This window comes from Vipera berus, assembly GCF_964194415.1.
Source record: "Vipera berus genome assembly, chromosome: 1".
Classification (NCBI taxonomy): domain Eukaryota; kingdom Metazoa; phylum Chordata; class Lepidosauria; order Squamata; family Viperidae; genus Vipera; species Vipera berus.
The window spans coordinates 74,255,327-74,282,913 of record NC_138202.1 but is presented as its reverse complement, the minus strand read 5'-3'; the positions used below and the strand labels follow the sequence as shown (position 1 = coordinate 74,282,913).

Here is a 27,587-nt window from a genome sequence, read left to right as displayed (position 1 = left end):
CTGACTTATGCAGCCCGGGAGAGGACACGCAGCTGGTTCCAGGCAGTTATATCAGCTTCTTTGAGTGAGGGTAGCTTCCCTGCCGTCTTGAAAGAGGCGGTGGTGAGGCCCCTCCTCAAGAAGCCTGCCTTGGACCCAGCTGTATTGAACAACTTTCGTCCGGTCTCCAACCTTCGCTTTCTTGCGAAGGTTGTTGAGAGTGTGGTGGCGCACCAGCTCCCTTTGGTCCTGGATGAAGCGGATTATCTAGACCCGTACCAATCGGGTTTCAGGCCCGGGCACAGCACGGAGACGGCATTGGTCGCGCTGGTGAATGATCTCTGGAGGGCTCGGGACAGGGGTCATTCCTCTGTTCTAGTCCTATTGGACCTCTCAGCGGCTTTCGATACCATCGACCATGGTATCCTGCTGCGGCGTCTCAGGGGATTGGGAGTGGGAGGCACGGTTTTACAGTGGTTCTCCTCCTATCTCCAGGGACGCTCGCAGTCGGTGTTGACAGGAGGGCAGAGGTCGACCGCGAGGTCTCTCGTTTGTGGAGTTCCTCAGGGGTCGGTCCTCTCGCCTCTCCTGTTCAACATCTATATGAAACCGCTGGGTGAGATCATTCGTGGCTTTGGAGTTGGGTATCATCAGTACGCTGATGATACCCAGCTTTTTCTTTCTACCCCAAACCACCCCAGTGATGCCCTCAACGTGATGTCCCGTTGCCTGGAGGCGGTTCGGGCCTGGATGGGGAGGAACAGACTTCAACTCAACCCCGACAAGACCGAGTGGCTTTGCATACCTTCATCCCGGGTCTATTCGGATATTCCATCTCTTTCTATGGGGGGTGAATTATTACCCCCCGTAGATAGGGCTCGCAACTTGGGAGTCCTCCTAGATTCGCGGCTTACCTTGGAAGATCACATGGTGGCCGTGACTAGGGGGGCTTTCGCCCAGGTTCGCCTGGTGCGCCAGTTGCGGCCCTATCTAAGCCGGGATGATTTATGCACGGTCACTCACGCGCTCGTGACCTCTCGTCTAGACTACTGCAACGCCCTCTACATGGGGCTTCCCTTGAGGACCACCCGGAGGCTCCAGCTGGTACAGAATGCAGCCGCGAGAGTTGTGTTGGGAGTTTCCCGATACTCCCACGTGACACCTCTGCTCCGTGAGCTGCATTGGTTGCCAGTTGTCTTCCGGGTGAGATTCAAGGTGCTAGTAATGGCGTTCAAAGCCCTCCATGGCATGGGGCCGGAGTACCTCAGGGAACATCTGCTGCCGGCATCAAGCTCCCTGCGCCCTGTGCGTTCCCACAGAGAGGGCCTCCTCAGGGTGCCACCGGTCAGAGAATGCCGTCTGGTGGCCCCCAGGGGGAGATCCTTCTCTGTGGGCGCCCCGGAGCTATGGAACCAGTTACCGGTTGAGCTCCGGACGGCGCCCGATCTGCGCTCCTTTCGCCGCGATCTGAAAACATACTTGTTCGAGCAAGCCGGCCTGGCCTGAGGGGGGATTGGTGGGGTTTTTATCATTTTTATTGGGGTTTTTATTATGTATCAATTGTATTTTAATCGGGCATGCATTTAATTATTTTTTAATTTTTGTAAATTTCTGTGTTTTATTCTTGCCCTGTACACCGCCCTGAGTCCTTCGGGAGAAGGGCGGTATAGAAATGATAATAAATTAAATAAATAATAATGATGTTATCTACAAAACAGCAAAGTATACCAATAAGATCTCATACTTGCTTTAGATGGATGATTTAATGATTTCTGGAAAATCAGAAATCAAAATCCATTGACAAATACCTTAAGAATTTTTAGCACAGATAGAGCAATGGAATTTGACTTAGAGAAATGTGTTACAGTAGCAGTAATGGAACTGAACAGTAATGAAATTGAAATAAACGGAATTGGAATGCCAAATAGTCAAATGATCAAACGCCATCAAGATGAGGCCTTTTAGTATATGGGCATTTAACAGTTGGGTAACATCAAGCATGGATAAGTTAAAAATATGATTAATAAAGAAATATATCCAAGTAAGAAAATAAGAAAGGTACTAAAAACAAAATTGAACAGTGGAAACACCATCAAAGCCATCAGTACCCAGGCCATACCTTGTGATTCAATAGAAACTGCTGGAATTATTAACTGGACACAGGCTGAACTGGACGATCTGGACTGGAAAACAAGAAAACTGCTGACTATTCACTATGTGTTACATTCCTGCAATAATATTGATAAATTATAACTGCTCCGTAGAAACAGACTGATAGAAGAAAAAGCATGCATCAGCTGATTATGTAAAATAATCAACCAAAATACAAGCATGCAATTACTGAATGTACAGGTATGAACATGAAAATAAACTTACTATATACACAATATTTTCTTTGGGAAATGCTTAATTTCAGACTTAGTGTTTCTGATATTCTATATTAATAATTGTTGCTGTCCTTATGGAAGCTGACTTAAAAAATTTGTTGTTGTCTTCCAAGATGAATACAGCAGGTATTTTGCATTGATCTCACTAATTAAAATTATTTCTTGCAGTTTTTAAATCTTGGCCTTGTATGTTTTAAAATTTTCATAACAAACACTCTTGTTCAAATTTTAGTTTTATATTTATAACTGGTTTTAATCCTACAATATTCATTTTTATGCATATATGTAAAGCGATAATATCTGGAATATTAACTAAAGAAACTGAAGGCTTGATTTCGGCTGCCCAAGAGCACACTATTTGAACTAATACAATCAAGGCTAGAACTGAAAAATCATCAAATGATTCAAAATCAAATTGTGCAAAGAAGCAAATTGTACAAACTGATTATAAACCGTGATCTAACACAGTCACCAAAATGATTCACTAGAACATTGTAAAAAATAACGTGCCAGTAATGAAAAATTGGCGGAAATATATAGTTGAAAAAGTAGTTGAAAAAGAGCAGGTTAAAATATTGTGGGATTTCTGAATATAAACAGATAAAAATCTTGGCTCATAACACACCAGATTTAGATGTTGTTGAAAAGAAGGAAGTGTGGATAATTGATGTGGTAATACTAGGGGACAGTGGAATAGAAGATCATAAAATAAAATAAAAAAATCTAAAATTGAAGCTAAAAGATTATGGCATAAACCAGCTGAGGTTGTTCCTGTAGTTATCGGACACTGTGTGCCATACCAAAAAATCTTGGATGGTACTTAGATTGCCCAGAATTGTGATTGCTAATCAGTGCAGTCATAGGACGTTGCATTGTTTTGACTACATTGTTTAACAAAATCAATCCCAATCCCAATTGCCATTGTAGCCCAAGGACTATTTGTACTTTAAATAGAAAAATAGTTGAAACAGGATACTTGAAATGCAGAACTTAAATATTTATTCACATAGGCTGCTTCCAAATCTATATTTATCATAGAACAATAGTGTTGTGCTATCCAAGTACTTTTAGAATTTAGATATATCAGCAAGCTGCAGATAAATATGTGGTGCTAATTCTGCCTTTTTCTGAGATTCAGAATCTGACCTCGCCTATAGTCTTTTTTGTTAAAAGTCTTTTTGAGTCACATTAAAATATATTAACCTGGGATAAGGGACAATAATTTTTAAATGATTTCTGAAGTTACATGGCCTATATTCCATACACACTGCTTTATTTAATTTCTTACATAATTTTCTTTAGCTATAAGCTTTTTAAAATTCCATATTAATTCAGAAATATGAAAATGTATGAATTAAAAGAATATATATTCCCTGATAATATATAAGAATATATATTCCCTTAATTTGTATTTGCTTCAGTCATATTTAAATATTTTTTTTCCAGATGTTACTAGATTTTATGAAAAGCAAAGCTGTTAGATTTTTGTACCTTTTAATAATTATATTAAGCTTATCAAGATGTACAAAAGAAAATGAAAATAGTAGGAAAAGGGGGGAAGGGAAGAGAAAGAAGTAAAGGGGAAAGGGGAAAAAGAAAAAAAGCACTGATTTCCAACTCATTTTAGTGTAGTAGAATAAGATAGTAACATTATAGCCTCAACTTTTTACTGTTATATACTTAATATTATATGTACTAGCCATTTCTATAACAAAAACTATCACAATTTTTATTGTTCTGAAATTATGATGGTATTATAATATTTAGTGAGTTAATAATGAAAATAAACTTACTTTATGCAGAATATTTTCTTTGAGAAATACTAAATTTCAGACGTAGTGTATCAAATTCTATAGTAATATTTGTGGCTCTTCTTATGGAAGCTGACTTGAAAAAATCTGTTTTTATCTTCCAAGATGAATAGAACAACTATTTTGCATTCATCTCACTAATTAAAATTATTTCTTGCAGTTCTTGGCCTTGTATGTTGTGAAGCTTTCAGAATGAACACTCATTCAAATTCTAGTTTTATATTTATTTATAGCCGGTTTTTACCCTACAATATCCATATTTATGCATTTATGCAGAAAGGTAACATCTTAATAAGACTGTATCATTCCTTCTTTTCTTTTGAAGACTTTTTGCTTTTATCTTTTTATCTTTAAAGTTACCACTAATTTACAAAGAAAGAGGTAGCTCTGTCTCATGTCAAATATGGAAGAATATGCTAGAAAACAAATGGCTTATTTGAGTATTTGCACTTCTCTGATGCATATAGACCAAGCATATTTAAGCTCAGCAAATTGAATTATGACTATAAAATTTTCCTGGTGACTTAAATTTAGGACTTCCTGTGCTATCCTGCACATTGGGCAATTATTATTCTCTTAACAGTTTTGATCAGATTTAAAACATAGAACAATAGGATTGGAAGGGACTTTGGAGGCCTTCTAGTCCAAACCCCTGCCCATGGCAGGAGATCCTGTACCATTCCAGATTTTCTTTGTGCTTGGTGGGATGGATACATGGGATCATAGTAAGAATAACAGAATAACAGAACAGTATAACAGAGTTGGAAGGGATACCAAAGGTCCTCCAGTCCACTCCCCCCACCCAAGCAGAAGACCCTATAGCATTTCAGACAAATGGCTGTCCAATCTCTTCTTAAAAACTCCTGTGATGGAGCACCCACAACTTCTGGAAGCAAGAGTTCATTGATTGCACCCATTGCTTCAGTAGCAGTTAAAACAATTCTGAGGTTGAATTGCTAGCCCAATTCCCCACTTTCCGCCTTTCTCATCTGGATTTAGGACTAGCAGTGGTAGAGTTCCTGCTATACAGTCCCATATATAGGTTCTTTCCCCACTGTCAAAATAATATAGTTGGTTTAATTGATCAGTATTTACAACCTTTCCTGATGATATGTAACTTAGCACTTTATGCTAATGTTACATATGATATGATTATATAGTATGTTACCTGATATAAAGAGCTCCAACCACTCTGGCATTGAAACAGAATAACAGAAAGCTTTTCAGGATCCTCTGTCAGGACTTTATTTTTTTAACATGCGATCTTCGTCTGACTTGCCTTCCTTTAATCCTCCCTGTTTTAGGCTTCACTCAGTAAATAATAAAGATTTAAAAGATTTAAAATATCATTTTAATTAGAGATTTTAAAAATACAATGAGGAAAATGAATTTACTAAACTTAACAATAGTCTTTTGTTCACACTAAACATGTGGTTTTTCCATACTATTTCTATTTTTGCAAAAATAAGTGTTCACAAAATTCTGGATGTTCCTTCTTTCAGAAAATATATAGTACAAGATTTATGTTTTCATATTATTATTGTCATCAAGCTACCCAGAAAGTAATTTATTGGAGACTGATTTATATAACTGTTTATTTATTTATTTAACTTGTTCGCTGCCCATCTTGCCTAGAGGCAACTCTGGGAGGCTTACAAACATTAAAAGCCAAATAAAAACATTAAAACAATTAAAACTCATAATAATAGTCATAATTTACAATTAAAAACATGGGGAGGAAGGGAGTAGGATGAGAACAGGTGGAGGTGAAGTCTTGTATTAATCTTGCTACCTCCAGCATGATGCACATTGGCGTCTGAGGTCAACTGGCAGAGCTAGGTCTTCAGGCCCTTGTGAAAGATCAGAAGGGTGAGTATGGATCTCACCTCGAGGAGCAGGATGTTCCAACAGACAGGTGCCACAGCAGAAAACACTCTTCTCCTGGAACCCACCAGCTGAAATTCCTTAACCGACAGGGTCCACAATATGCTCCTTCTGCTGGTATAGATGAAATCGTTCCTCAGATAGCCAGGACTCATGCCATGGCCTTTAAGTGTGATAACCAAGACCTTGAATTGCACCTGGAAGCAAACCTGCAGCCCCTGAAGCTTATGGAACATAGGGTAAAATTCAACATCTATGAAATTAAATACCATAAAATTTAATAACATATAGATGGAAGGTACCTCAAAGATTATTTAGTTTGATTATATAGTTATCTAATTTGTATTCTTGATGTAGAACCATTTATGAGCACTCTTTTCTACAATAATTCAGGATTTATGAATTCATTTAAGCCAGTACGTATTTACCATTTTATTAATAAGTATATTATGAAATAAATTGTTGAATGCTTTAGAGAGCTCATGGTACATTCCATAACATTGCCCTTATCAAGTTAATCACTTTTACAGTATTGGTCAGATCCCACCCTAAATATTGTGTCCTTTTAGACTTTAAGAACAATTCAGGGATATCAAAGTGGCCACAGAAAAGGCAATTAAGATGATCAAGAGACTGGAAACTAAGCCTTCTACTGAAAGATTAAGAGGACGAAATATATTTAGCCTTGAGAAAAATTGATCAAACAGAATTATAATAGAACTCTTCAAATTCCAGAAAAGATTTGTTCTCTCTTGAACAAATCAAGAACAATGATTTTAATCAGAACAGAATAATGGTTTTAAATTACAAGAAGGCAGATTCCACTTGAATATTAGGAAAAAATATAAGAAAAATTCATTCAGAAACAATTACACAATGGTGGATGTATTCACTGGATACAGGATCACTACACTGTAATTTGGATTTTCTGCCTTTAACTTTAAGATTCTACATGTTGCTGAGAGATGTAATAAAAATTTTTCCCTTCCCTTCAGTCACATCCGATTCTCAGAAACTGCTGGGACAAGTCCCTGCAGTTTTCTTGGCAAGGCTTTTCACAAATGGTTTGCCATTGCTTCTTTTTTAGGACTGGAGAAAGTGACTGGCCCAAGGCCACCCATTTGACTTTGTGCCCAAGGGACGACTAGAACTCAGAGCCTACCAATTTCTTTCCTGATGCTTTAACCACTATAAAACATGTACTTTAGAAAAATCCATAATTAATCAAATCCCATCGTTGCTGTCCTTTTCCCCAAACCCTTAGATTTTACAGCCTAGCTGTTCTTTAATCAGAAAGGAAGCAGGTAGATGATCTCCAGTTTAAGTTCCCTAAAGAATATGCTATCATTAATATTATAATATTTTTCCTATCTCCCTATCAGCCTTATTTTGCAGTTGTCTTTTCTTGGTATTTTGCTCCATCAGCCATTCTCCAATACTTATTTTCTTTTTTTTCTTTTGGCTCATCCTATACGCGGTGGCTCAGTGTGTTAGGACGCTGAACTTGTCGATCGGAAGGTCGGCAGTTTGGCGGGTCGAATCCCGAGTGCCGCGTAGCAGAATGAGCGCCTGTTACTCGTCCCAGCTTCTGCCAACCTAGCAGTTCAAAAGCATGTAAAAATGCAAGTAGAAAAATAGGGACCACTATGGTGGGAAGGTAACAGCGTTCCATGCGCCTTTGGCGTCTAGTCATGCCGGCCACATGACCACGGAGACGTCCTCGGACAAGCGCTGGCTCTTCGGCTTTGAAACGGAGATGAGCACCACCCCCTAGAGTCGGAACCTAGAGTTGGAATCGACTAGCACGCATGTGCGTGCGGGGGAACCTTTACCTTTACCTTATATGTTGTCTTGCAGAGAGACGATACAAATACTAAGCTTCGTTTATGTATAGAAACGAAGGTAGCAGCTTGCAGAGGAATCATCCATAATTTACCCACAAAACTCTCAGTGGACCATCAAATGCTTTCTCATCCAAGGAAATAATAACAGTTTGAAAGTTAGGCAACACTGTTATATTATTTAAAAATCTAATATTGATATGTTCATATAAAACGTGACTTAACTAGATGGACAATAATGGAAAGTGCAGACTTCCGGCAGCGCTGCCGCTTCGAATGGCGGCGTTCTGAAGCCGCCCGATCCTGCGAAGCGTCAAAACGCCCGGAGGCAGCAAAACCAGCTGTTCCGCGGCACTGGAGCTTCTTCTTCGGGAGAAGAGGGAGAGGCGAGCCTGCCTGGATAGAGGTAGAGCCCCCATACGATCCTCCCAAGTAGTTTGGGGGATAAAAGGGTGAGCTCCCTCGGAGCCCAGGCTTTCTCCGCTCCCAGGACGTCTTCGCTCCAAAAGGAGTGTAACAAGACGCGACAACTGCACCTGCTGCTTAGAGGGGACTGTGAGTATTTTGAAAAGCAGGCAGAGCAAAGCAGGAAGATCTGGATTTTTAAATTGGATCTTAACTTTAACTCAGTTTCATTATCTTCTTCAAGCTTCAAGTGTGAAATGGAGTGAAAATGGCGCTGAAGTGTTTCTCTCCTGTGTGAAGTGACTGTGTTTGAAAAGTGTTATATTTTGCTACAAAGCAAGAGATACAATTCGCAATTGACTCTATTCAGTATTGGATTTTGTGTGTTTGATTTTGTGTATTTGAAAGCCTGTTCCCTATTCTTCTTATTGAAAGTTAAGAACTCTGGGAGAATTGTTACTTTTTTTTTTCCTTTTCTTCCTGAACTTTGATTCTGCTGGGTGACAGAGGAAATTGAAACTTAAGAGATGGCTGCAAAACGTGGGGGAGGGCCCCCGCTTTCTAAGAACGCTATCTCCTCACCTATGCCACAAACTGCAGGGCAGACTTCGATGAAACCTACAGTACAACCACCCTCTCCCCCACCTCCTGCATTTACACTGACAGACATCCAGCAAGTTGTGATGCAGTCAACGCAAGTTCTGCAACAAGAAATAAAGAATCAAAACAACCAGATGAGGGAAGATATAGTGCTTGCACTCCAGGGCTTAGCTGCACATATAGAACGCCTGGATGCTCGGGTGGATTCAGTTATGGAGTATGTGGAGAACTTGGAAAATAAAATTACTGATGCTGAGCAGAAGGTTGATAGAGCAGAGGCCAAGATTGACAGAACAGGGGATGAGGTCACTATATTAGAGTATAAGAGCATGGAGTTTGCTTTGCGTATTAGAGGCCTCAAAGAGAATCCTAAAGAAAATCTGGAATGGGAAATAGCACAAGCAGTGGCTCCTGTTTTGAAATGGGAACCTGAAGAATTACTTAAGGAAATGGATAAGATATTTAGAGTTAACTCCTGGATTGCTAGGCAAAAAAGTCTACCTAGAGATGTAGTGATCTATTTTTCCAGGAGATCAACTAGAAATTCTATTATCCAGGCCTTTTATCGGGAAAAATTCCAGATTGCAGGCCAAGATATTATGATCTTAAAGGAGATACCTTCAAAAATTCTTGGAAAGAGGAAAGACTTTGCCTTTTTGTCTGATGAGCTTAAGAAGCGACAAGTCCAGTTCAGATGGGAAATTCCTATTGGAATTGTGGTAAATTATGCAGGGACCAGATACAGACTGGATACAATCTTAAAAGCAAAAGATTTCTACACTAAGGTCCTGAAAGCAGGTTTACCACCATCTCCCCGAATTAAGAGAACAGAAGCTAGACAAGATGATAAACAATTGAGTGAAGGGGCAATGTTACTGCCCCCTGAGGAGATCCAGAAACCGGAGGCCATAGAGCAGAATTTGATATTAAAGGAAGACCCAAAAAAACAGAGGATGACAAGAGCTGCACATAAGCGTATGGAAAAGGAACAAAAACAGAAGCCTGCAACTGGTTCAGCTACGCAAGATGCGACTGTTTTAGAGCCCGTGGGAGGAGCACGTCCTAAGAGAGCAACAGCTGATCTTCAGGCCATGTTCCAAAGGCTCATGGTCACCAGAGATGGTGAAGTTCCTGACATGGAATGTTAACGGGCTAAATTCACCACAGAAAAGAAAGAAAGTATTTTTTTATTTGAAACAACATAAAAATGACGTTGTTTGTTTACAAGAGACACATATTGCATTAAGAGATCAAAAATATTTGACTAATTCCCGATTGGGAACATATTTTGCATCTTCTGCTCCGGACAAGAAGGCTGGAGTGGTTATTTACTTAAGAAAAGACTTTTCGGCAAGATTGATTGAATCAGATAAGCAAGGGAGATATGTTAGTATTGAATTAACATTACAAGGAAAGAAAGTTCTTCTTATTGGATTATATGCTCCAAATCAACAACAGCAAAAAAATTTTAAATTCTTACACCAAAGGCTAATTGAACTGGATTACAAATCTGTTATTATGATGGGGGATTGGAATGGGGTCTTGGTGCCATCTGAAGACAAGAAGGGGTCTTCTAAAACCCTTTGTAACTCAAAATTGCCTAAAGCCTTTTTTGATTTGAAGGAAGATCTGGAATTAAGAGATGTATGGCGGGAAAGGAATATGAAAGACAGGGATTTTACTTTTTTTTCGGATAGACACAAATCTTTTTCCAGGATTGACTTCATTTTGATTACTACTGACCTTTCCTCCTCGGTTAAGAATGTTAAGATTTTCCCTAGGACAATGTCTGACCATAGTCCTGTTTGGCTGGAGCTCTTTACTGAAGACACTAGTAGGAGATCCTGGAGGCTGAATGAGAACTTATTTACAAATGACTTGTTCTTGCAGAAATGTAGAGAACATATGAAAGAATTTTTTGTCACGAATATGCATAAAAGTACTTCGATGGAAATGGTTTGGGATGCTAGTAAGGCCTATATGAGAGGGGTTTTGATTTATATGAATAATGCTTATAGGCGTAAGCAAGTGCAAAAACGTTTAGATATCGAGGAAGAGATTAAAACTAAAGAGAAAAAGTTTATTTTGAATCCATTGGATAATAATTTAAAGATCTCAATACATTTATTGAAAGAACAATTTAATATGCTATTGGCTGATCAAGTAGCAACTAATTTGCGTTATGCCAAACACAATACTTTCTGTAACGCTAATAAGCCTGGTAGATGGCTGGCTTATCAATTAAGGAAGAAACAGAAATTACGTACTATAGACAAAATAGAATATAAAGGAAAAGAAGTCTACCAACAAAATTTGATTAAGAGGAGTTTCCTAGATTTTTACTCGAAATTATATTCTAAAGAGAATATACAAGCTCTAGATATAGATAAGTATCTACAGGGAGCTCATTTTCCAAGACTTTCACAAGAACAACAACTTGAGATGAATTGCCCAATTACACCAGAAGAAATTTCTTTAGCTATTAAACAGTTGAAATTGGGCAAAACTCCAGGAACAGATGGATTAACAGCAATTTATTATAAAAAGTTGCTGCCTGAAATGATTGAACCCTTAAAGATTTTGTTTAATGAAATTCAGACTGGAGGCGCAGTTCCTCCATCATGGAGGACAGCTTTTGTATCGTTGATCCCAAAGGAGGATCAAGATCTTACCCAACCTAAAAATTATAGACCTATATCGCTCTTAAATACAGATTATAAGATCTTTGCTAAAGTATTGGCTAATAGATTAATGCAAGTTTTGAAACAAATGATTCATAGTGACCAATCGGGATTTATATCTGGGAGGTATATGAAAAATAATGTAAGACAAATTATTAACTTGCTTGAATATTTGGATAAGAACAACCAAGTCTCCGCAGCACTGATATTTTTGGATGCAGAGAAAGCCTTTGACCAATTGAATTGGCAGTTTTTATTAAGAGTTGTTGAGGAGATGAATTTTGGAGAAGGTTTTCTACATGCTGTTAAAGCTATATATCAACAACAAACTGCACAAATTATAGTTAATGGGGGATTAACAGAGACTTTTAGAATTGAAAAAGGTACAAGGCAGGGCTGCCCCCTATCACCATTATTGTTTGTTTTAACATTAGAGATTTTACTAATTAAAATTCGAGAGTCCTCTTTGATAAAGGGAATTAAAATAAAACAGAATGATTATAGACTGAGAGCTTTTGCTGATGACTTGGTTGTGACAGTATCCCAACCGCTACAGTCGGTTGTAGACTTGATGGAAATTATAACTCAGTATGGTAAGGTTTCTGGGTTTAAGGTGAACAGTAATAAAACTAAGATATTATCCAAGAATTTATCTACGAGTGAAAGGGATATGTTATCTAACTTAACAGGTTTTGAAATAGTGAAGAAGGTTAAATATCTAGGAGTGCATATTGCAGCCTCAAATGTAAAATTGTATAAGAATAATTATGAAACACTATGGTTGAAGGTACAAAGGGACTTAAATAATTGGAAAAAATTACAATTATCACTACTGGGAAGAATTGCAGTTGTTAAAATGAATGTTCTACCAAAGTTCCTCTTTCTGTTTCAGATGATACCTATACTGAAAAAGGATGCCAACCTTGATCAATGGCAGAAGGGTATTAACAAATTTATCTGGGCGGGGAAAAAACCAAGAGTTAAATTCAAGATTTTACAGGATGCCAGGGAAAGAGGGGGACTTAAGGCGCCGAATTTGAAATTGTACTATGATGCGGCTGCTTTGACCTGGGTTAGTGATTGGCTTAATTTAACTAACAAGAGAATACTTCATCTTGAGGGATGGGATTTGGTATATGGATGGCATGCATACTTACTTTATGATAAGAAGGTAGACAGGGCTTTTAAATCCCATATTCTTAGAAGTGCTTTACTGCGTGTCTGGAAAAAGTACTATAATAAGTTAAATTATAAAATACCGATTTGGGGAATTCCTGGACACGCGATAGAGGGTGTATCTATGGGAGTGAGTATGGATATGGTTTCTTATAAGGAACTACTCAAATTGCAAGGGAATGATTGGCAACTTAAATCAGCAGAGGAGTTAAGACAAGAAAACATAAATTACTCTTGGTTTCAATATACCCAATTGAAAGCTAGGTGGAAGTCAGATCAAAAGGTTGGTATCACAATTACAGATCAAAATTTAGTAAAGCAAATTAGAGATCCAAAATGTGCACATATAAAGAGGATATATAATGCTTTAATTGAATTGGATTCGGAAACGGAATTGGTTAAAGATTGCATGATAAAGTGGGCACAAAATATTCAGGAACCAATCTCGTTGGACACCTGGGAGATAATTTGGGTCAGAAATGTTAAATTTACCCAGGCTCAAAATTTAAGAGAAAATTTTTACAAAATGTTTTATAGATGGCATCTGGATCCCAAGAAGTTGTCCAACATGTATCCTAATCTGCAGTCTAAGTGTTGGAGGTGTGGTAGCTTAGAAGCTACCTATTTCCACATGTGGTGGACTTGTAGAAACATAAAAGCCTTCTGGATTAAAATTTGGTGGAACATTCAAAAGATTTTTAAGAGGAAGATAAAGTTTTCCCCGCAATTGTTCTTACTGGGTATTGTTGTAAATTGTGATGTCAAAGAGACTAATCTTATGTTGAATATGATAACGGCAGCACGGTTACTGGTGGGACAATATTGGAAGAAGGACAATCTGCCCACGGTAGAAGAATGGGTGTTTAAAGTTTCTAATCTTGCAGAAATGTCCAAGATTTCTGCTTATTTAAAGGATCACTCACAGGAGAGATATATTTCAGTTTGGAGGAGATGGATAAATTATATTGAAAACAAATATGGGACCAAAAAGTTCCATTTAGCGTATGAGTAGAATTTAGTGGGATATTGTTATTGTTAGTAGTTATGCTAAGAGAGAGTTAAAGCGCAGTACGAATTTGGTTGATTGTATATTGTGTAAATTTTTATTTAGAATATGATTGTTGTAACTATAATCCTGTATTTAGCTCTGGGAAGTGGGGTGGGGAAGTGGGGGGTTGGGGTGGGAGGGATTTGGGGATATATTGTAAAATATTGTAAAACTCTTTAATAATAAAAAAAAATAATGGAAAGTGCAAACTACACATATCAAGGAAGTAAGTGTAATTCTAACAGAACCCCAGATCTTTTTCTAGATTAGTAAAAACTGTTACCTAGGTCTCACAGAATGATGGGAAGAGATCCATATCCTGCTCTCAACTGCATACATTCTAATACTGACTGACAATTGAATAGAAGCAATCAGGGCATTAATCATTCTTAAGCCCCCATCCATTGATGCAAGGAAGGAAAAGAGTGGCTGAGCTTTTTCTATCTTTTTCGGGCTTTTGGGTGGCATCTGGAACAAATTAGCAACAAATAATCATAGCTATCAAAAACAATGGTAATCAATGGTTTACAACTCTAATAAAGGAGATTAACCAATTAACAGGATACAAAGTGAAGGAGTGCTACAGTATGCAGAAGTAGATGTACCATAAAATTTTATCTTAAAGGTAAGTAATTCTTACATTATTTTTTTTCTCTGTCTTGTCCATATGCCTTGACTGAGGTTTATGTTTTCATGTGTATTATTTGCAGTTAGTAACATTCTAAGTGCAGAACTGTAGAAAAAAAATGAATACATTTTATATTCCTAATTTAGGGAAATTCATCTTCTGCTTTCTAAATCATCTTTTACTTAAGTACAAATGTATGGACTTGGGTTTGACTAGTCTAAAGAAAAGAAGAAATAGGGGAGACATGATAGCAGTATTCCAGTATTTGAGGGGCTGCCACAAAGAAGAATGCGTCAAACTGTTCTCCAAAGCACCAGAGGGCAGGACAAGAAACAATGGTTGGAAACTGATCAAAGAGAGAAGCAACCTGGAATTAAGGAGAAACTTCCTGACAGTGAGGTCAATTAACCAGTGGAATAGCTTGCCCCCAGAAATCGTGGGCGCTCCATCACTGAAGATTTTTAAAAAGAGGCTAGACAGTCACTTGTCTGAGATGGTATAGGTTCTCCTGCTTGAGCAGGGGGCTGGACTAGAAGGCCTCCAAGGTCCCTTCCAGCTCTATTCTATTCAAATGCATACATGGTGGCAACTGTCTGATCCCATCTATCTAAATACAATATATGTAGCACCTTAATGATGCCTTTAAATCTATTTCTGGCTTAACCTGATGAAAAAAGTTGCCATGGTCCTGTTTATTTTCTATCTGAGATGCCAGAGGCTATATGCCTTTTATTCATTTGCAAGATTTGAGGCCAAGTAACTTGGTGTTATTAAAAAAATGGTGTGTTATTTCTTTTAACTTGACATATTTCCAAATTAGTAATGGAAAATAGTACATTAATGGATTTTTCCATTCAAACAGCTGCTTCTTGCACATTTGCTGTCTCTTTCTATTATACAATACTACTTGAAGAAGGATGAATTATTTGGATTAATTTAAAATCTTCCCATTATTTCCCATTATTAATAGAGATCAATTTACTTTTGAAACACAATCTTCAGCCTATCTTTCCATATTTTGAGGCTTCAGTGCCAATACCTATATATTTTTTATCTCAGGAGTGTCAAACTGCCAACCCACGGGCCAGATGCATCATGACAAAACCGCGCCCACCCCATTGCCAGCAATGGGAAAAGAGTTGCAATACGTCACGTGACGTCATGCATTTGACACCCCTGCTTTATCTCAAGTGGAATTATTTTAAAAAACCTTAATACACTTTTGATATGAATCCCATTGTTTACATGTGTAATTGTAATGTATAGTTTTTTGTAAGTAAATATTAAATTACACCCTTTCTATATTCTTTAACATAGTTATCCTTGAAGAAGAGAAATTAAGAAAGTACTATTTGAAATAAAATAATGAACCTTTTCTCCTCCGGATTTCTTTTTCATCTTATTTCTTACATATATCTATAGTCTCTTAGTATGTAATAAAGATATATATATATGATTAAATGCTTCAGTTTTATAAATGAGGAATTAAGGCACAGATATACTAAATCAGAAAAAAAATCCATCATAAGTTGTTTAGCAAAATGATTGCAGTCCCCATCTACCTAATTATTATTAGTAGTAAGCAAAACCATCCTTTTTCTGAGATGTGAACTTCAGTTTTAGTTGTAAGTTTCCACTTTGTCAAAATATTCTCAGAAATTCTAGGATTCAGGATCAACTTGTGGTTTTGGTATTATGCTACCTTATTTGTTATCCATCCCATTCCAGTGAGAATGTTTCACCATTTCTATGTAGGTTTGACTCCTTCAAGTTGTGATATACCATACAAAATGTTAGCCTTTACACTTTTAGGGGGGTGGGGTGTTTCCAAAATTTTATGAAAACAGATACAATAAAAATCCTATGCTAGTGTGTGTGTGTGTGTGTGTGTGTATGCATATTTTTCTATTTAGTTTTCAACTTTATTGTTAGAAACCCAACCTCTTGGTAAACAACAACAGAATTATTTCTTAATTGCTTTGCACAGTGTAGGACTTTCTAAGTAATGAAAAGCACAATGAGGCTAGTAGTAAAAAAAAGTAGCATTTGGTATGGCATTAAAATTTTCTGGCTGGGCAGCAAAATTATTTAATTGGGAGCTAAGAACAGTGTCTGATATTTTATTTTAACATGGGGCAGCTGTAAATTTTTCTGCCAATTGTCACTCATGATATTTAGCAGTGCTAAGTGCGCAATCTACAATAGCAGGTTTCTCGGGTCTGTGCTTAAATTATATAGCATATGGCATAATTTCATACATTTCAGCTATATTTCTGTCAATGCTTCATGAATCAAATCCAGTCTCTTGCAGCATTCTGTGTGTTATTAAAATAATAATTAGTAAATACAGCGTATATAATTTCAGTACCTATATCATTACAAAAAAAAAGAAAGAATTCAGCAAACGAGTCATAATGTGATCCAGAAATAAGAGTCTGTGTCCTTGTTCCCTAGAAGTTTGTCAGAAAGTCAAAGTAATGTCTTGCATGCACTGCTAACTGACTGTGTGGAAATTTTTTTAAGTTTACTTTTTCTTTATTCTTCTGTCTTTTTTATCCATCTTCCCTCATTGTAGCAAATTAGACGCCCGGATGAAAGCAAAGGAGTTGCTAGTAGAGTTGGATCCCTCAAAGTAAATATGTTTCTAAATTTTATTTTGCAAGTTTTCTTCTATAGCCTACACATCTTTTTTTTTATAGAGAGGGGAGGGAGGGCAGAGGGTTGGACTTCGATATTTCTCACCGTTCCACTTATTTTTATTTCACGTTTTTTAAATCACTGTGGGATCACTTTTTATTTGTTTCTGTGCTATACAAGAGCCATCATAACTTAGTCAGTGAAAGGAAAGTTGCCAAACTATTATTTCTGAATCATACTGTACCTCTGCAAAAGAAATTAGCTTCCTTAACCTTTCTTTGGAGTAGAATCATGAACACTTATTAAGATGGCAAGGTAGCAAATTCTGTTCATTCTAGATAGAGAAGGATTCTGAGACACAATCTACCATCTTCTTAAACTTACATAATTTCAGAATAGGAGTTAGTCTGATTCCTTTTAAGTGGAAAAAGGTATTTTGAATGGATGTACTTTCAATTGTATCTAAGTAGACACAACACTTTCTTCCAGTTTGAAAGATAACTAAATTGTTGTTTTCTATTAGTTCTCTTAGATTTTATTCTTTAAAAGTACTTGGAAAATAGAGTACTTTTAAAAGTACTTCTCTTAGATTTTATTCTTTAAAAGTAAATGGAAAATAGAGATTTTGTGAAATTTCTTTGAAAATACTCCCTTTAAAATTAAATATCAGACATTAGTAAACTAATTCCTTCTTGTGTGGTATATTAAGCTATGTTAGGTTATACATTCTTATAGAGTTGGCTAACAAATCAATGAACATAGTAGAAATATTTTTAATATCTTGGATTATAAAAATGCTGAAAAGCTCACAGCATAGGTATCCTTACAATATTCAGCAGTATAAATAGGTAATTATTATTTATAAATTTTGAAGCATTTCACTTTATTACTTCACTTGTGTTTTGCACCACATGAAGCACAAAGTTCTTTCTGTTCTTTTTTGCACTTTCTTGCCATCTCAGCTTTCTGTCTTGAAAATTATTTTCTTTTGTGTGTGTGGTGTGTGTGTATCACCTTTATTCCAAGAGAAGCTTGGAATTTCTTACTATTTCTCTTAATACTGGTCAATAGAGTTTCTCTCTGTAAAAGTGTCATTGCACTGAGCATAAAGAGGAGGACAAAATTGTAATTAAGCATATGGTTGCCATATAAATATAAATATAAATTGAATTTATATAATATATATTTATATTATATAATATATAAATTGGTATATAAAATTATTATTATTATTATTATTATTATTATTATTATTATTATTATTATTATTATTATTATTTTCAATTCCAAAAAATGAATCTAATGAAAATGAAAATAAAAATGCTACTATACTTACACTAATGATAATATTACATTCCTCTGTCTTTCTCTGAGGATTTTTTTTCAAAGAGTTAATACTGTAATGCAATTGAGATATACATTGTGTACATTAATTAACATTATATAAATAAATAAAAATTGCCAAATAATGTATTTAATTGGTTAGCCATTATAAATAAATGCACATTAGACAGTCAATGAGAAATCCGTTTCCAAATTGTATTTTTAGAAATTTATACATTCTTGCTAAAATATGAACACAGTATTTTAAAGTTTATATTTTTGGTTTTTGAATTCATTGGCATAGACCCGTGGTGGCGAACCTATGGCACACATGCCACAAATGGCACGCACAGCCCTCTCTGTGGGCACGTGCGCCATCGTCCCAGTCCCTAGGCCTTCAGCTGGGTTTCATAAAACCTTTTCACTTTAGGCCTCCACCACCGTGTGCCAAAAAAAGAGAAAAGGTTCAATCAATCAATTTCAACTTCTCACGGGGGAAAAAAAAGATCTTGCAAAGTTGGAATTGATTGATTGAACTTTTTAGTCCCACCCAGTTTGCCGCTACTACTGCAGCTGCGCCCACCCAATGGGCCACACCCACCCAATGGGCCACACCCACCTGGCACCTGACGATACATAACTGGGTTTTGGGTTGCAATTTGGGCACTCAGTCTCTAAAAGGTTCGCCATTACTGGCATAGACCCAAAAATACAAGGATAAAATAAAGATAATTACTCAGAAATCTTGTTATTATGGGAAATAACACAGTGATCAGAATAAGAATATTTAGAAATTGTATGAGGATTCTATTTTAAAAATGTACTAAAATGCTCTGAAAATGTTTAGTACAGTGATGGTTAGAAAGCAACATGTGAACATTGAGAAGTGACCCAGTAGCTATAACTATATGTATTTTCTAATTAACATTTACACTTTAAAAAAAATAGTTGTTATTTTAACTAAATGATGTTTTTATCTTAATGAAAGGCTAATCTTTTTGTATTATGCTACATGTATTACAACGGCTATGAGAAATGTGATACTGTATCTTCACTTTTTAAAAAAAATGGAAAGAAAGAAAATGAAAAGACAACGGGTGGCTTTTTCAATTCATTTTCTGATGTTTACATATAGCTCCATCGAAAGCTGGAGGAGCTCGGAGATCATCTACATGGGAATGTCAAAGGATGCTCTCTCCGAGTAAATGTACGATTTCACTCGGTGAATTATTTTTAATAAACTTTTGCTGGCTGGTAATACCAAATGTGATTGGTTTGTTTTCTCATCCCATCGTTCTTCCCTTTTTTCTTTCACCTCTTCTGTTTCCTTTTCTAATTTGGGTTTATACCGTAAAATGGTGTTTTTTTTCCTAAATGATTGACCAACAGTTAGTTACTTTCTGGACTTACTGCTATTAAAAAAATCACTTTTTGTTTCCAAATTCAAATGTTGTGTGAAATTTGTTTCCTAATTCTAAAATAAACTAGCCCAGATTTTCTGAACCTGGTTTCCTTCAGCTTTGTTGCACCAAAACCTATCTCCTTCGGGAGAAGGGCGGTATACAAATTAAATTAATAATAAATAATAAATAAATCTCTAACCAGGAGTGGCAGTAGCCATGCCACCTGAAGTTATAAGACATCTGGAGAATAATAGATTGGGGTTAAGACAGAAAGTAGATTATGTGAATACTAGACAACATTTAACATCTCAGAAGTATACTTAGATCACATTCTCTTTTGTGATATTTCATGTTTCACCTCTAGAGCTTTACAATTTAATAATAAGTGCACGTCATGCCTGATTACTACACATTATCTCTCACTGTATTATTGGATTTCTCTTTATGGCCCACCATCCTTTATATAGGTTTTTCCTATTCAATGGGAAAGCAGTTTGAGTCTATTATGTTTACCACTGGTCAGTCAGTTGGAAAAATAACACTGGCTGGAGGAAGCACATACAATATGTGCAATATCCAGTGTGGCCCAAATCTTATAATTTGGAGGTATTGACCTAATGTCCTTCCACTGGCTCAGTGCATTTCTTAAAAATTAACTGCATAGATGAAATAAACTGGGACAGAACTAGTCTAATCAGAACCGTATTTCCTCTAATTATATGCCTCCTATCTTTACAAAAATGGCCATACATCTTATTCATTTGTTCAATTTATTCATTGTGTATATATTGATCACAACATCACAGATTTGTGTCCAGAATAGTAACATAATTAAAATATGTGAGTCTTAGATAATTTTATTTGTTAATTTATTAACACTGAACTAACGATATACGATCATAAAAATCTGTCAAAAGTTTCTTCTGTGAAGTAAAATTTCCAAATTACTTTTGTAATATTTATAGTATTGATAAATGTATGCAGAAAATTTTAGTACTGATCCTGAGTTTCAGAACTTCTCCAAAGTCTTATGTCAGATAGGAGTATATACCTTGTTTCCCTGAAAATAAGACCTAACCAGAAATTAAGCCCTAGCATGATTTTTCAAGACGCTCATAATATAAGCCCTGCCCCCAATATAAGCCACAGTTAAGATCGTCAGCCAGACAGACGCATTTAGTATCATATTTTCCCCCAAAATAAGACCTAACTGGGAAATAAGCCCTAATGTGTCTTTTGGAGCAAAAATTAATATAAGACCCGATCTTATTTTGGGGAAAATATGGGTAGCAACAATTATAAAAATAATGATATTAAGCTACTCCACATTTTGATCAAAGATTTGGGATTTAAAGTTATATTTAAATTTTTGGAAAACATGCTGGCAAACCATCCTCCTACAATCTAGGTAATTTGGAAACAGAACTACAGATATGGCCAGTTGTCAGGTAAAGCTAGGAATTGTAGTTCAGCAATACACTGGCCAGAATCCCTTGTTTGTGAAATGTATAGTCATATAAATTGGATGAATGAATAAATAAGATACTTATACATAAATCCTTCACAATTTTATATAATGCGTAGGCATTTAGATCCTGAAAGAAGATTATGTGGTAGCCAAGAGTTAATACTAACTCAAAGGTACATCATCATCAGACAGTAAGAGGTCTACAAGTACTATGAATGAATTTGTGATGGAAGCCTATCTATTTGGTTACATTTGGAGATTATTTCAGAAAAAAGTAATCAAAGAGAGCATCGCAGTAGTCCTAGAGTGACAATCTGGATCCAGGACATATTTTGTATCTTTAATAGTGCCTGCAGCTCCACAAAATAAATAAAAATGCTGGTAAAAAATGGAATTCTTCATGATTGCAAAATATCACTAAATTTTAACTCTTGTGAATTGTCTGTTGGGTCTGAAAAGGTTCCTAACTTCTGCAATAGTTTAAGATAGAGGTCCCCAACCCCCAGTCCATGGACCAGTACCGGGACATGGCATGCCAGCAAATGGTCCACACAAAGAAGTAAAGCCCCATCCATGGGATGTGGGCAGCACACAAAACCACACCCCCACCGGTCCGCAGAAAAACCTCTCCACATACCCGGTCCCTGGTGCCCAAAAGGTTGGGGACCTCTGGTCTAAGAGATGTGTAGCTAAAGCTTCCTTTCGCTGCCTAAGGCATAAAGCTAACTCCAGATTTCTATATGATTTGGCAGTTAGGTTTCCTGGAATTGCATTCCTCAATTAGAAAGTTGCCTGCCAACAATTAAGAAGACAGCTAATAATGCCCTTGGAAAATGAGAGGAGATGAACTAGGAGGCACTACCTTAGGTTGGCATCACTTATCCATTGGAACAGCTTCCCAGTGGAAATTAGATGTGCTGATGATCTTTAGAAAATAGTTTAAATCCGAACCCTTCCAAGAGCACTTATAAATTGAGAAGCCATCATCTCAGTTTACTATCTTGTTGACTGATTATAAATGATCATGGAAGTGAAATGTGTCTCATTTCACTGGATTTTTTTTTTAGTTTACCATGTATCCTTTCCTTCTTTTTTCTTTTTTTTTAATCCTTACCCAGGATTTTTTTTATTATGTTCGCTTTCAAGGTTCATAACAGAACTATGGTGGAATGAATGAATGAATGAATGAATGAATGAATGAATGAATGAATGAATGAATGCTTCTGCCTACTGATATAACTTTTATAAGCAGCACTGTATTCAGGAATCATATGAGCTGTTTATTTATTTATTTATTTATTTATTTATTTATTTATTTATTTATTTATTTATTTTAATTCCATTTATATCCCGCCCTTCCTCATCTCATTCAGGTTGTTATCCAGGTTGTTTGGCCTAATTCATTCCAAAATGTCTTCTTAGGTGTTACAAATTTACTTACTTTAATGGAATTAGAAGGTATCTTTTGTTTGCATGTAAGTAAATCTCTACCCAGTTTTCAGAATGAATTCTCTCAGCTATTCCATTTAGAAATTCATTGCAGCTTCATTCCTCACAGATAGAGGAGTGGGGGAATAATAATTGAGCAAAATTCCCAGAAGTTTCAGTAGATTAATATTATCTTCCAATTTTCAGGATAACAATACTCTCAAGATAGCTAACATTCAGTATAAACATTATAGTAAATTTTAAATTTTTTTAAAAAATTACAGAATCTTCCCATCAGGCAGGGGTCCTCAATCCCAGGTCTGTGGACTGGTACTGGGCCATTGCATGCCAGCAACTGGTCCACACAAACAAGCAAAGCCCCATCCACAGGATGCAGGCAGCACACAAAACCACGCACCCTCCGTTCTGTGGAAAAATCTCTCTTCACCAAAGTGGTCCCTGGTGCCCAAAGGATTGGGGACCTCTGCCATGAAGGAACTCTTTGTGTAGCTTTTGGAGTTGTGGGAAGAGTTTAGCTGAGCAGATGCCTTGATCAGTGACATCTACCTTTTCCCTTCTGTCTTCAGGGGTTCTTTGTTCAGGACTGTTGTTAGTAATGGTCTTGTGGAGTGGGGTGAACAGGAGAGGGATGGGTCCACCAGAATCATCTTTGGAGTTGGTTATTACTACATTTCTTCTTCTCTTTCATTATTTAATAATTTTCCTATAAAATTTTGGTCAGATTTATGAATAGAAAAGTAGTCAGATTACTAAGCATATCCAAGCTGTCAGTTAGATGCAGCTACTTAGCTTAAAAAAAGAAAACATTCTAATCCTTCTTATTATCAGAATGGAAGAACATCCCCCACACAACTTAAAGCTCTATGTTTCTCATCCCCGAGGATTCAAATAATCTTTACAGAAAGATTTTACAACCACTCCCCATCCCCCTCCCTACAGTGATCAAACATTGATCCATTGCTGGCTACATGGAGGTATTCAAAAGCATGAAAGATAGCCAATAATGCAGCAGCATCCCAGCACTATCTTATGAACACATGCCTTCAGAATAGATCAGCACTACTGTGACCACGTCTCCCTTCTATTCTAGTAGTGAGTTTTACATTTTGCCCTTATCTCTTCAAATGTTTCCTTTTCAATTCACGTCATCACATATTAGTCACCTAACATTTTTATTGATCAGATAACATATGACTTAAAATTTAGTTAAAGATGCAGAAATTGGTATGCAACTTTACATGTTACATCAATTGTGCAAACTTCACAAAGTCTGGCTTCAAACTTTATCAGACTTCACAAATAAGATTCCTATATTGCCTAGTGAAATTATACACAGACGGAACAATGTTTATAAGTTTTAGTCAGTATGATTTTTTTTCCCTTCCACATTTGGTAAATGTCACTGGAACAGCTTTTGGGTTTATAGAACTTGACAGCGTTCAATACAAGAAATCTCTTTGAGGTTTTTAGCCCAAATACGTGGCAAGAAGTTTCATGTTCTTAGTCTCACTTGATAACAATCTAACAACATTGCATTCCAGTGTGAATTCTTCCCTGTCATTCAAGCTTAGAAAAAAATGAAACAACAAAGCCTTTTAAATTGCAAGGTTTTCTCTGTATTCAAGATTTGAGCCTAAAGTAACTCAACACAAACAAACACATATTTGCCAGCTATAGTATCAGTTTAACTTGGTAATGAAGATGAGATCGGAAACTTGACAAATAAATAAAATAAATGTGAGCATTATACTCCATCTGTCCTTATCTTCTTCCTAACTTTAAAAAGGAAGGGTTTCCACAAATTGGTGGTCATTTTCTGTTTCTCAGTCTAGTAGCTGGCTTTTCTCTGCCTAATGAAACATTTGTGCTTCTTTTTGTTCATCATTTTTACCTCCATCAAGAACTCTCAGCAGTACAAAATAGTGTTGCTTTTTTTTTTACTAAAACCAATAACCCAACTTCAACAATCAGAGTTGTCTAATCCAATTTATTTGCTTGCTCTTATCATCATTCCAATCTTCCTCCACCTTTCTTCTGCCCAGAGTCCTTTCTGAGTCCTCCCTTTAAGATACCATTGATAAAGCCAGCCCCATCCTTTCTTTCTGTGAGAAACTTTCTTGTAATAACTAAATTATTTCTATCTTTATCAACAAAACTAGCACAAAGTACCAGAAAGCATTTGTTTAAGTATGAGCATGAAAGTATGAAAATGTGACCATGGCAATTCCAGGCATGTTATATAGTAAGCTGTGATTATATATGAATTGAGTTTGTATGCACTGGAATATACTTGTTTAGCTCCACAAATAGATAGAATATATAACCAAGTTGCTTGGATTAATAGAAAAAGTGTTTTGGATTATGTGAACCTTGTCCTGAACTGAACATAAGAAGACATAAAATGCATTGGTTGATTCATAAAGAAGAGTTTATGGAGAAATTAGAACTGCTGTTCTATTTACCAAAAATGCTTTCTGTCAAAGGTGGGATTTACTTTTGCAAAAATGAGATTCATGTATAGTTTTCTGATAGCTCACTTCTTTAAAAGTTCAGATTAATTTACACAACTTGTTTTAGTAAAATTTAAGGTAAATTTTATGGAATTTAGCACACATTTTGAAAATCCATATTTGTTACAAATATGAATTAACAATTGAATTAATTATATATAATTACAGTCCTAAAATATTCATATTTAAATATTCTACTTTAAATGGCATTGTAGATGGAAAGCCATCTTAGTCTGTGATAAAAAAAACACTCCAATTTAATTGCACCAATTAACCACTTTATGTATTTGATGAAGTGAGCTGCAGCTCATGAAAATGTATGCCTTTTAATACAATTGTTAGTCAGAAAAATTGCTACCAGACTCCTGACTTTTCGCTATCTTAAATGGCTTAATCTATAATAAAATATTTTTATATCAGAAATCTAATTTGTAGAACACACAAAACCTCTGCTATGTCTCAGTGCTGGAACCACCTAAACAGAAAACATTTTAAGACCCTTATTATGTCATCACCTCTTTTTTAACAATGTTTTCTTTTCCCCACTGCATAACCAGGCTCGGCTCCCTTCGTGCTCATCCACCTATAGTGTTTCCGAGGTATACTTTGCACGTGTTCTTTCATAGTACAGTTTCTTCATTCATCACCCTTTGATTTATATCTATTTATTTCATTTGGTTTTCCCCATGCAGAAGTGAGAGAGAGAAAAATTACCTTGTGCGATTTATTATGCATGCTCACCTTGCAACCGTGTCCAGCTTAGTTTAATACCAATCAACCACTGAACAATATTTAATTGCAGCATCTTTTTATAGTCTGTAATAATATTGTATAATTGCATACAAACTAAAATTCTGTGCAGTTTTTTTAAAGGAAAAGTTTTTTTTATGCAGAAAGTCAATACTATATAATTTTGTAATCCATCCGCAGTCACTGCTTTGAGATGGGTGGCTGTATAATTCATTGAAATTAATTAATTAATTGTTTGTTGGATTTTTTTTAATAGTCAGGTCTTTCAGAAATAGGTTACAGAATTCAGTAATTGTATTTTCATGTATGACTTTGAAGTTTTATCTGTTTCATAAATGAGATTGTAGGAAAAGTGAAAGAATTGCTCTTTCATTTACTTTTATTCAATGGAATAGAAAAATTGGAAGAAGCTTTTCAGTAAATGGAATTTTCTAGAAGCATCCACAATTCATGTTTCCCTGATAACTATTATTGGAATGAAAAGAATGGAAAAATATCTTGTATTTAATACTTTTCTGGAAGAGTTTTATACTAACAAATTTATCATGCATCCAACATAGTCACAAAATGATTACTATAAAAATAATGTCTAAGATCTCACTACATTTTTCCTTTCGGGTATACAAATACTTTCTGCATGCAGTTTTGCAAACACAGAGAACGTTCCCAAAGTTATTATTCTCACTCTTTTTTTCCCATTCTAACAAAGCCTGCTGCTGTGCTTGACATCTTGCAAGATATTTAGTCATGTCACAACAAATTATCCATCAATCTACCCTGTGCTTAAATATCTGCTCACTTATTCATGTTCTTTATGGAGACAGAGAAGTTCAGGAGATGCACTGGGTAACTATGGATTGAAAATGTAGGGTTTTATATTATCAGGAAGGAGCATAGGATGGAGTACAGATACATTATAATATATGAAATTCCAGTGGAATTAGAAAAGCTCTAGAAAGATGTCTGGATGGTCTACCAGTGTGACTTAATAGTCCATAACAGTAAATAGATGGTACCGTTTTGGGACCCTACTGAGGTGAGACTAAACCCATCTATCCAGAGTCTGTTAATTTTAGAATTGTAGATGTAATGGCAATCTTTTGATAAAGAGCATATTTGTTCTTTATCGTAGGAGAATATATTAAAACAGTTTTCAGTATCAGGCAATTTATGTTAGCTCCTCTTCATTTAATATCATATAGCACTATATATCTTGAGTGCTTTTGCTGCCAATTCTAATATAGCAATTCATAATGCTCATATAAGAGGAGCAGTTATTACAATGCTTGAATTTTACTATTATATCTGGTGTATTCATAAGATTAGTAGTGACACCTGTTATAGCCTGTCACCCTCTCTCAGTCTAACTCATTTCACAGGTGGTTGTTCTGTGGGAAATAGGATGAAGGTGTGTTGGGTATTTTGTCGCCTTGAATTATTTGTAAAAATAATAAAAGCAGATACAAATAAAATAAAAATAAATATAATGGATATTTAATACAACCGCTATGAAAAAGTTTAATGGCATTATATAATAAATAGTTTTGGTGAGAATAAAGCTCCTCCCCTTAGCTTTCTTGAATTTTAGTTCTTTATTGTGGCATGCT

General features: G+C 35.9%; 1 protein-coding gene across 9 annotated transcripts in view; it reads left to right on the top strand.

The window, feature by feature from the left end:
- Window positions 1-27,587, top strand: part of GPHN (gephyrin) — a 263,681-nt gene that overhangs the window by 178,097 nt on the left and 57,997 nt on the right. For 3 of the 9 annotated variants that reach the window (XM_081313739.1, XM_081313735.1, XM_081313737.1), the window contains 2 exons: window positions 17,016-17,072; window positions 25,788-25,829. The exons of 3 other annotated variants lie outside the window; for them this stretch is intronic. In XM_081313739.1, coding sequence (XP_081169865.1) covers window positions 17,016-17,072; window positions 25,788-25,829 — 99 coding nt within the window. Of the gene's footprint in view, window positions 1-17,015; window positions 17,073-19,535; window positions 19,608-25,787; window positions 25,830-27,587 lie in introns of all 9 variants that reach the window. 3 more of the 9 variants (XM_081313740.1, XM_081313736.1, XM_081313742.1) reach the window with 2 other exon arrangements.